The sequence below is a fragment of the Nanorana parkeri genome, unplaced genomic scaffold, assembly GCF_000935625.1.
Source record: "Nanorana parkeri isolate BGI_ZX_2015 unplaced genomic scaffold, ASM93562v1 scaffold2618, whole genome shotgun sequence".
NCBI lineage: Eukaryota > Metazoa > Chordata > Amphibia > Anura > Dicroglossidae > Nanorana > Nanorana parkeri.
In genome coordinates this window covers 22,437-34,285 of record NW_017308886.1, presented here as the reverse complement: position 1 = coordinate 34,285, position 11,849 = coordinate 22,437, and the positions used below count along the sequence as shown (strand labels likewise).

Below are 11,849 nucleotides of genomic sequence, written 5' to 3'. Positions count from 1 at the left end.
TTGGTAGGTCCAGGTATATGGGGGTTGGTAGGTCCAGGTATATGGGGGTTGGTAGGTCCAGGTATATGGGGGTTGGTAGATCCAGGTAAATGGGGGGTTGGTAGGTCCAGGTATATGGGGGTTGGTAGGTCCAGGTATATGGGGGTTGGTAGATCCAGATATCTAGGGCTTGGAAGGTTCATGTATATTTGGGTTGGTAGGTCCAGGTATATGGGGGGTTGGTAGATCCAGGTATATGTGGGGGTTGGTAGGCCCAGGTATATGGGGGTTGGTTGGCTTACCTGGAGATATTACACAGCTCCTCCCCCTCCTCTGATGGCACTTGTATCGTCACCATACATTTGTCACATGTTGTGTTTTGCTCTCATCTCTCAGATTTGCTCTCCCGGGAATAATTCACCTTCTGAAATCTCCTCCTCCAGCTCCCTGAGGACCGGAGATAATCGTTTAACTGTTACCTTGTCCGCGCTCTGTAACCAGGAGCCCAAAGATCGCAGAGGACGATCATATCTATGTATTCTTCATTACAACAAGAGAGAACATGTGTTTGTTATGTACTATGAAACGTGTGCCGCGTACTGAGAGGTCACCGGTCTCAGAACATGGGACGGCTTCCAGTCATGTGACACCCCCCCATCATGTCCCCGCCGGTACAACACACACTCACTTTTTTTTTTTCTGTTTTAATACTTTTAATGACATTTGTAAAAGTAGATAAAACTATAACAAGCCGGATATTAGATATAATATGATATAATATTCGATACATTACGATGTACAATAGAATCCGATGATGGAAACAATATCACCATACAGGACATCGTGAAACAATGTAACAGAAAGAGAATATAAATGGCGGTGACACGCTGCTGCTGCTGCTGCGAGAATACTCACCGATACAGAAATATACTATAATATACAAAACTTACAGTGCAAAAAATCACATTGTCGCTAGGGTTGCCATCTTGTCTTCAAGTGAAACCTGAACACTCTAGTGCTGCATGCAGCAATTTTCAGGTGGGCTATGCGGGCTCTCAGATGGGCTATGCAGACTCTCAGGTGGGCCATGCGGGCTCTCAGGGGGGCGTATGCGGGCTCTCAGGTGAACCATGCGGGCTCTCAGGTGGGCCATGCGGGCTCTCAGGTGAACCATGCGGGCTCTCAGGTGGGCCATGCGGGCTCTCAGGAGGGCTATGCAGGCTCTCAGGAGTGCTCTGCGGGGCTGTGTGGTGTCTCACCAGGGATCCAGAGGCGGGCAGCATGGTGTCAGGAAGACAGAGATGTTTACAGGCACCTGCGGCTCACAGGAAGAGCCCCAGCAAGCACGGGACCTCAGGCAGCTGCATCTGGCAAAAAATCTAAAGTGCCGGCACTTGGCGTCTTGTGTCCGGGTGTCAGCTGGCCCGAAACCTGGACACAGGTCTCAACAACTGGACTGTACGGGTCAATCCCGGATAGGTGGCAACCCTAATTGTCGCCCGTTCACATAACCTCCTCTAGAGGAATCTACAAGCAGTCGTGCTGACAGAGATTGCTCAGACGCGGTTCACCGTTGTTACTATCAGGAAACTGATCCAGAGCCATGATGTGCAGGAGAAAGTGCATGTAGACAGGCAGTGGGTGCTAGGAGGATGCAGGAGATCAGCAGCACTGAGATGGAAATGGAACAGAATTTTATAAGAAGAAACTATAATAATGGATTATGAGACACGGAGCAATACACAGTATTGTATACAAGACACATACCGTATATATATTTGCAGTGTAATACCCCAATGTGGCCACCAGACGGTGCTAAAGGATCATAGGAACTATTTTAATTTTATATGCTCCTCGGTGCCATCTGGTGCCCTGATGGGGTATTACATGGAGAAAATACATTCGAATATCCATTGAGCATCTAATAGAGGTTCCAATAAGGGGAAAGACAAAAGAAAATTCCTGACAAAAAATGGAACTGCATCAACAAACCAGTATATGGTACAGGACCTCTTCAAAATTTTGAATTGAGCAGGGACCCCTAACCATCAGTCAGGAGATGCATGCACCTTGTGGTTGGGACATTCACCACAACTGCCACAAGGAAGCCACAAATGGAGCTTCTCCACCTACTGAGGAGGCCACGGGGTGGATCCTCTAAGTGACATGTAACCAAATACCTGTGTAGAAAGAATCAGCTGGGAGCTGCCATATTGGCTTTTGTTTTGCTGCATTTGGATACACTGTGACGTTAGAAGGGGTCAGAGAAGAGAGTTGAGGCCTCTCTCTCAGCTGCGTTGCTTTATGATAAGGGGGTCATCAGAAGGAAGCTCCTCAGGAGTCCCATCTTGGGCTCAGGGGAATAATGGGGTTGTTAATAATATCAAACGCTCTGAGCCAGTATCGGGTCGGTTTTGGGCATCTCCAGAAGATGTGTATGAGATCTCCATGTTCTGAGGTCCATCTAGGACTCAATGGGCCCGACTTACACTTTACCATCAGGCACAGTAGGTCTGTGTATAGAGGCGGGACAAGCAAATAGGTGACTTTTACCTGAACCCTCATTGGACACATTTGTATTGTTCCCAACTTCCCATCATCAGCAGGAATACAGTCACCTCATATACATGTATACACAGAACATCAATATTCTCAGCCAGGTGAAGGCCAAGAATGTCCAATTCTAATGGTGGCTTTGGTCACCAGTGGCTTCACTGATGGCTGGTCCAGGCTCAGCGGCGAACTGCTGTATCTAATGATGGGGATACCCTGTGATTTCCGCTATGAAAGGAAGGAAGGAACATTTTAGAAAGGTTGGAAGGAGGACAGTTTTCACGAGGAGATTCCTGAAAGGGTTCAGTAAGGTCCAACAGATTCCTAGGTGGGTCGTCCTCTTCTGTAGTGTTTCCAGTGAGAAGAAATGGCGGCACTGAGATGAACTCTGCTGCCAGAAATACTCCTCCATGAGGTTATAACAAGGAGGCCATCACTGATTTCTCTCATTCTCTGACCTCGGTCTGTCTGAAGCCCTCAAAGAACCTCTCAAGAAGAAACACATTCTGAAGAATGACCTCTCAGGAGTCAAACGGTTTTCCACAAACCGGTCACAGATATGAGGCTGAGGATGGTTGTACCCTACCACCATCCATGTGCAGTAACCTCCATTTGTAGTCAGAGCCACACTGATACGTACCTGTAAATGAAGATGATGACCCTACCTAAACTTGACCTGAGGTGTGACATGGTCACTATGCAAATAAGGGGGCATACTCAGAGTAAGTTGTCCTGGAAGGGGTAAGGGAGGGCTGATTGACACGAACATCCCAACAGGTGAGTAGGTGAAATGGGGGGGGGGGGCTTTAAATGTGCAGGACTCCTCCCACAAATCAAGCCAACAATTGGCCTCAAACCTATCTCCACCCTGACAGGAAAGAACAATGAAGTCCGCTCTTCCAACGTCCAGCCCAGGTAGCTCCTGACAGTTGGGTGTCAGGTCTGTGTCTGCAGATCCAGGAGCACTGATAGTCTGTATAAAACCTGCAGACATTGTGAAATATCTAGTCAATGGTTACACAATCCAGATCCTGAAGGCGGTGCAGGCGAGGAGCCCCGGGATCATCTTCCAGGCCGAGATCCAGGTGGCGGAGCTTGGAGCATCTTGAAGATAGATTGGTGTACTTCCATCTGCAACACAAAGTAACAACCATGAGAGCCGAATCCACACGGATCCAGAAATCACCAAATAAACTCCCCGTATGAATGTGTCCAGTGACACAGGTACCATCTCTACGTCTCCTCCTATCCCAGGACATGCCAAGGGTGTCAGTAGCCTCGCTCCAGCTCACACCCTTGAGAAGAGGTCGCAGCCTGAGCAGATTTACATTCCCGTCCCCAATCTCTGCTTTCCCTTCACTTCCTGTACTGCTGATCAGAAAGTAACACTTATCCAAAAGCCCAACTTCTGGTCCCCCCCCCCCATGGAATTTTCACTTACCTCATCCAAGCTCTTACCACTTCTCTAAGATCCAGAGTCCATACCTGATATCACAGCGCGGACGCTTCTGTTCAGCCTCCCTTCCCGGATCTGGCAGAAGTAGTCCAAGTTCGGCGCCAGGTCCATTTTCAAGACGGATTTCACCATCTCCCTTCCTTCCCCGAGGTCACTGAAGGTTTAATTTGCTCTCATGGATAAGTCTCTTTTCTGCCTATCGTACCAGCTGACTTTCAGATCCTGGAACATCCCAGAGCTCAGGCAGAGCAGGTATTGATCCCCACTCACGTAGGTAAAGGTAATGGTGGGTTTGGTGACATTTAAGCCTAAAAAAAAAAAAAAAAGTTGCAGTTGAAATAATTGGCATTGGGGTTGGAAAAATCCCTGAAGCAACGCCGGCCCTAAAGAGATACAATGTACACTATATTGCCAAAAGTATTGGCCCCTCCCCCTCCATATCATTGGATTCAGGTGTTCTGTGACATTTCCCGGCTACTAAATATTCCGCCGCGGTCGCCTGTTACTGGGATTATAACAAAGTGGAAGCAACTGGGAACAACAGCAACTCAGCCAGGAAGTGGTCGGCCACGTCACATGACAGAGCGGGGTCAGCGCATGCTGAAGCGCACAGCGGGAAGAAGTCGCCAACTGTCTGCAGAGCCAATAGCTACAGACCTCCAAACTCCATGCGGCCGTCAGATGGGCACAACAACAGTGCATAGAGAGCTCCATGGAATGGGTTTCCATGGCCGAGCAGCGGCATCCAAGCCGCACATCACCGAGTGCAATGCAAATTTCCGGCAAATCCGGCACAGTCGGCATGTATGGGAATTGGGAAGAGAAGCAATGGTCAGTTGTGGTCAGTTGTGTAAATCTCCCGCATTGTGCGTTTATACCGCTGATCGCCAGGTCCAGGGTCAGGTCTCCGTCACCCTTCGTATGGGCCGCCTTGCAGATGTACGTCCCCTCGTCCTCGAAGGTCACCCCCCTCAGCCTGAGGTTCAGGTTCCCCAGTGCGAAGTCCTTGGAGAGTTCCGTGCGGTTTCTGAACTGCGGGTCCTGGTCACCGAGATGGTCTTCGCCGTCCGTGAACTTGTGGACCAGCAATTTCCTTCCGCCGTTCCCCACTTTCTCCCAAACCACCGTCAGGCCTTCCGGTCCTCGTACGAAAGGGAAGGAGCACGGCAGCTGGACCGAGCTATACAGATAGGTGGACACTGCGAGAGGAGGGGGGAGGAAAAAACAAATTAGCAACACGGAGCGGAATGCGAACTTCACAATCTGCATACATACGCTCCCAACGTGTCCCAATGTACAGCAGCAGGATCATTGCACAGACAAGCTCCGCCTCTTATCATTACAAAGCCGTCCCTGAGCTCCAGTCAGTGACTTTACCTAGGCTGAGATGATGTCATCAGTCTCCCCTCCCCCAGTGATTGGTCTGCTGCAGGCAGGGGGAAGCATTTCCTCAGTGTCCCCTCCCCCCAGTGATCAGTCTGCTGCAGGCAGGAGGAAGCATTTCCTCAGTCTCCCCTCCCCCAGTGATCAGTCTGCTGCAGGCAGGAGGAAGCATTTCCTCAGTCTCCCCTCCCCCAGTGATCGGTCTGCTGCACGCAGGACCGGATTTCCCACAAGGCCAACCAAGGCCCGGCCTCTGGGCAGCAGGGAGTAGAGGGGCGGCAGGGGGGTGGAATTCCTCTCTCCCTATTACCGGGGCATGCAGTTCCGTGCGCCGGGCGGGTAGTTGTTTTCTACACTTAGCCCGGCTTTGGGCAAGCAGAGCTAAATGTACAGCGGGGAAGCCGCCACTTGTTTTGTACAAGTGATCCCGGCAATGTTGCCAAGTTCACTTGTATGCAGCCTGCAGGTCTGCCATTCCCCATGGGGGTGGGTAGGGGGCCCATGTGGGCAGCAGAGAGAGTAAATCCGGCCCTGGCTGCAGGCAGGAGGAAGCATTTCCTCAGTCTCCCCTCCCCCAGTGATCAGGCTGCAACATTGTAACTTTGTATCCAGTCACAAGGTGAGAGGCTGCAGCAAGGGGCTGATCTGTTTCAGACATTTGAGAACACAGCCAAGATCTGCACAGACACTGGGATGTACATACTTGTGTCATCGCTGAGCCACCATCTCTGTCCAGTACTGATTTATTTTAATTGGAGGTAAAGAATGGCTTTGGAATGTATGTGATCCTATAAATACAGATCTGTGGAAGGTCGGGTCCAAAAATAACTGTTTATTCATCTTTTTATCATCCTGTTAATGTTACATTTTATTTTATTACTTTCTTTGTATTTTGATACGCAGCCAGCAGGGGGCGATAGGGATCCGTTTCACTTCAGAGTCACCACCAGGATTTACTAAAGGAGTAGAACATGTTCACATTCAGAGGGAATTGTCACTCATCGTAGGGAATGGGGAGATACAAAGTATCCGAATGTGTTCAATAAAAGAATTAAAAGATACAATAATGAACGGAATCACTTTGTGTCCAATCACATGTAAGGAAAATGTTTGCTTGCACGTGATTGGACGGCTGAAGTCAGCAGAGATTCACCTCATTCACTCAGCCGAGTAAACATTCACTTTCCAATATTATAGAATTCACTCGGCTTAGCGAATGAGGTGAACGCTGTGCCGACTTCCAGCATCCAATCGTGTGCGGGGAAATATCCTGCGTGTGTTTTCTCTCCAGTTTCCTCGCACACAAAGTGATTGCATTCTGAATTCTTTATTTAAAGGAGAACTATGAGGGGGAGGGGCTTGTCATGACGGAGTCAGAGAGATTTATAAAAGGAGCGGGTTTCTACTGGTCATGATTACCTGGGGCCCCCGCAGACTGGACGGTGGTACATCCCACACACAGCAACTGAAAGAAGAAGAGATGATATGTTCTTTCTTTTTATCTCATTTAACTGTCTATAGAAAGAAGATTCACGAGGACTCAGAATCATTTTTAACATTTATTTTGTTGCTTGTTTTCTCTCTCTCCACCCTTCTCTCCCCTCTCCTCTCTCTTCCCCCCTCTTCTCTCGCCCCTCTCTCTTCCCCCTCTGCCCTCCCTCTCTCTCTCTTCTCTCTCCTCCCCTCCCTCTCTCTTCTCTCCCCCCCCCCCCCCCTCTTCTCTCGCTCCTCTCTCTTCCCCGCTCTCTCTCTTCTCCTCCCTCTCTCTTCTCTCCCCCCCCCCCCCCCTCTTCTCTCGCTCCTCTCTCTTCCCCGCTCTCTCTCTTCTCCTCCCTCTCTCTTCTCTCCCCCCCCCCCCCCCTCTTCTCTCGCTCCTCTCTCTTCCCCGCTCTCTCTCTTCTCCTCCCTCTCTCTTCTCTCCCCCCCCCCCCCCCTCTTCTCTCGCTCCTCTCTCTTCCCCGCTCTCTCTCTTCTCCTCCCTCTCTCTTCTCTCCCCCCCCCCCCCCCTCTTCTCTCGCTCCTCTCTCTTCCCCGCTCTCTCTCTTCTCCTCCCTCTCTCTTCTCTCCCCCCCCCCCCCCCTCTTCTCTCGCTCCTCTCTCTTCCCCGCTCTCTCTCTTCTCCTCCCTCTCTCTTCTCTCCCCCCCCCCCCCCCTCTTCTCTCGCTCCTCTCTCTTCCCCCTGCTCTCTGCCCTCCCTCTCTCTCTTCTCTCTCCTCCCCCCATCCAGAATTCTATACTTGGTGGAAAGTTCTGATCAAAGATTTGAGAACCCGGACTTCCAGAACCTTACCAATATGTGGGTTGCACTCAGAACACTCCATCCATGGAGCAGATGTCGGGTTTGTGCGATGAATGATGAAGTAAAGTCGGGTGCTGGTGGTACCATCACCAGGAGGTCCATCTTGGCGGAGGTGCAGAGTCCGGATCTGGGCACAAACAATACAGACCGTCAATTCCCAGCAGGTTATAAAATGTGAACTTGTCCAGAGATTTCTGACCGGAACCATCTTGGAATAAACCTTTTATTATGTGTTTGTTGTCTATGTTCTACTGAACCTCTCCTTAAGGTGCTGAGTACAAAGAGACTTTGCCCAATTGTTCTCCTGAATTGTCACCGGGTTACATGGGCTTCTGATGGAGACTACGAGTGGCCATTTCAATGCACATTACGCAGTCACGGTCCACTGTTGTCACCATCATGAGGCTGTAGTGTGTACACAGCCTCCGTCCATGAGTAGGACCTTTTCTCTTTGTCTTCTGATTGGTTGTCACATTATACACGTAGATGATCAGTCTGAATTGTATTGTCTTCTGGCCAGTTTGTCAAACTCTGACTGTCAGAAGCTCTGTTTATTGCAGTGGGTCAGTTAGGTGATGACACACACAGCGCAGAGGTGAATGATAAACTCCTGAGAGTGAAGCCTACGAGGCGAGGAGAGAACATTGAGAGAAGAGCCAGGAGGACCTGGAGGACCAGACCATATCAAGTCCATAAAAGTGAGACAACTCAAAATCCATCTGAACCCCTGAACCCCGGGGGGCACTCTGGAGATGTACAGGCCACATGGAAGCTCAATGTGACCCTCCCGATGGCTTTATATTACCAGATTAGTCTCATCTACAAGAAAACCCCCAAATATGGCTGAAGGTTTGATGGTACCTGACCAACGCACCGAGGAGAGTTTGTTGGACATCTCATTCCAAACCCATGGACAATAATATGGAGTTAGTCTAAGCCTTCCTCTACTCCTCTGGGATGGCTTTCCGCAAGTTTTTGGAACGTGTCTGTGGAAATTTATGGCCATTGAACCAAAAGAGCATTTTGTAAGGTCAGGTACTGATTCTGGAGGAGAAGATCCAAAGGTGTTCAGTAGGGTTGAGGTCGGGGCTCTGTGAAGGACACTCGAGTTCCTCCACCAACCTGGTCTCACCATGTCTGTATGGAGCTGGATTTGTGCACGGGGGAAGGGCGAGGTTGGCCACAATGTTTTTGAATTTAGGAGGTGGCACCGAGATTCTTAACCATAAGCCTTTGACACATGGCTCCCCGTGTTATCACTTTGTGTCAGACCCGTCCTGCCGGTCTCAGCAGCGCCGGATACAAAGCCTTGTACATTGACCGCTTCTCCCAGGTCATTGAACCAGCTCAGGTATTAAACATGTTTTATATGTTTTCTGAAACCTCTTTGGCTGCGCAGTGCAAATATTCTGTAAAAAGCCCCAGAAGAAACGACAGATTTATCTCTGAAGCTCACCGCCCCTTCCATGAGCATTATGAGAAGAGAGAGACCTTCACTACTGGTAACTCCATATATAAAAACATCACATGTAACATACTAAACATACAGGAGACACGTCCCTCAGTGTGCAAGGAAAAGGGCCAGAATTGTACTCCCCCCTCCCCCAAGATCAGCCTTTCTCAACCTTTTTACCCCAGAGGGACTCTTGAAAAGATTATGAGGACTCAGGAAACAGCATCTGGATCATATATGAGAAGGCCAACTCAATGCCAGGTCTACTGATCCATAATCTGATCCAAATCTACTGATCCAAAATCTGATCTAAGTCTACAGATCCATAATCTGATCCATAGTCTGACCCATGTCTATAGATCCATAGTCTGATCCATGTCTATAGATCCATAGTCTGATCCAAGTCTATAGCTCCATAATCTGATCCAAGTCTATAGATCCATAATCTGATCCATAGTCTGATCCAAGTCTATAGATCCATAATCTGATCCATGTCTATAGATCCATAATCTGATCCATAGTCTGATCCAAGTCTATAGATCCATAATCTGATCCATAGTCTGATGCAAATCTATAGATCCATAATGTGATCCATAATCTGATCCAAGTCTATAGATCCATAGTCTGATCCATAATCTGATCCGAGTCTTTAGATCCATAATGTGATCCATAATCTGATCCAAGTCTATAGATCCATAGAGTGATCCAAAGCTATAGATCCATAATCTGATCCATAGTCTGATCCAAGTCTATAGATCCATAGTTTGATCCAAAGCTATAGATCCATAATCTGATCCATAGTCTAAAGATCCATAATCTGATCCGAGTGCCAGAATTGTACTCCCCCTCCCCCAAGATCAGCCTTTCTCAACCTTTTTAGCCCAGAGGGACTCTTGAAAAGATTATGAGGACTCAGGAAACAGCATCTGGATCATATATGAGAAGGCCAACTCAATGCCAGGTCTACTGATCCATAATCTGATCCATAGTCTGATCCAAGTCTATAGATCCATAATCTGATCCATAATCTGATCCGAGTCTATAGATCCATAATGTGATCCATAATCTGATCCGAGTCTATAGATCCATAATGTGATCCATAATCTGATCCAAGTCTATAGATCCATAGTCTGATCCAAAGCTATAGATCCATAATCTGATCCGAGTCTAAAGAACCATAATCTGATCCATAATCGGCTCCATAGTCTGATCCATAGTCTGATCCATAGTCTGATCCATAGTCTGATCCATAATCCATAATCTGATCCATGGTCTGATCCGAATCTATAGATCCATAATCTGATCCACAATCCATAACCTGCAGAATCTGAACCTTTCTAACACGTGACGATCCATGACTATGAGATGGAACCAGAACTAAAAACGACACGAGATCACAGGGAGGATGAGGAACCGGCTCCGTGTGACCAGGACGTGGAGATCGCTATAAATTAGGGTCGCAGCTAACGATTATTTTCAGAATCGATTAGTTAGCCGATTATTCAGTTCGATTAATCGGATTTAAAAAAAAAAAGCCGGCTCCAATGATGGACTCCTTGTTTGTAATGAGACTGTTGTCCATCACAGGAGCGAGCTGGGAGCGGAGGAAGTAATAATAGTGTGGCGTGCAATATAGTGACATGGAAAATTATACAGCAATCAATGCAGACTGGCACCGGCTATAGAGGACTACAAATCCCAGCAATAGATTATACAGCGCAATGCAGAATACCAGAATACTGACCCAGCACTGCTTCCTCCTTCTCTACCAGACACACACTGCCACCTTATATACATCTTGGAGCTGCTGATCTCCTGCGGCCTTTTCGTTGCCACTTCCCATCTACAGACCCTCCAGCAATGGCTGCATGGCGTTTCCCTGGGGCTGGTTTGCCTAATGTGCATTGAAAAAAGGTACTTGTAGTCTCCATTTGAAACCCATGTGACACGGCGAAAACGCAGGAGCTCGATTGGGAGACAGGGAAAGAGCATTGTCATCCTTTAGCAGGAAGTACCTTTGTGGGATCTCAGTGCTGTTGATCTTCTGCAGCCTCTTAGCAGCCATCTCCTGTCTACATGCACTTTATCGATTGCTGCGTGGCATTTCTAAGGGTGGGTTTCCTGATGGTGACAACAGTGGCTGAAATGAAGGTGAAGCCACTTGAAGTCTCCATCGGACACCCATGTGACAGGGTGACTACGCAGGAGAACAACTGGGAGATGGACAGAGCGTTGTCACCCTATAAACAGGAAGTGCCCGAACAAGGACAGTGTTGTCACCCTATAACAGGAAGTGCCTGAACAAGGACAGAGCGTTGTCACCCTATAAGAGGAAGTGCTTGAACAAGGACAGAGTGTTACATCTACTAAAACTAGACGCGGACTTGTCAGCCAATATTGGTTTTCCTTTACGCAGCGATGGCTTCCTGTCACCTGTAAAATGTAAATGTTTTACCCGATTGCTGTGATTGGACGGAGAGTGCGATCTGTAAACAGTCCGAATTCCAAGCGTTGGCTGTAGTCACCGTCTGTCCTCAGACCTCCACCTTCCTCCTCAGTAGGCGCTCGCCCAGTCCCCCGGTCCCAGTGATGACATCATTTCCTGAAAAGTCATAAAACACTTTGAGATTTATTATGATACAAAGTAACAAAATAGTGCGAAGACTTCCTCCCCAACCATGGCAACCTCCCCCGACTCCCCTCCCCCCCTATCCATCCCTTCCCTG

At 48.5% G+C, this 11,849-nt stretch overlaps 1 protein-coding gene across 1 annotated transcript; it reads right to left on the bottom strand.

The window, feature by feature from the left end:
* Window positions 1–3,997: 3,997 nt before the first annotated feature.
* On the bottom strand, window positions 3,998–8,565 carry LOC108802035 (erythroid membrane-associated protein-like). The gene is given in 4 exon segments (XM_018573923.1): window positions 3,998–4,296; window positions 4,867–5,187; window positions 7,662–7,797; window positions 8,476–8,565. Coding segments are annotated over 4 exon segments (846 nt in total).
* Between the last annotated feature and the right edge of the window lie 3,284 nt (window positions 8,566–11,849).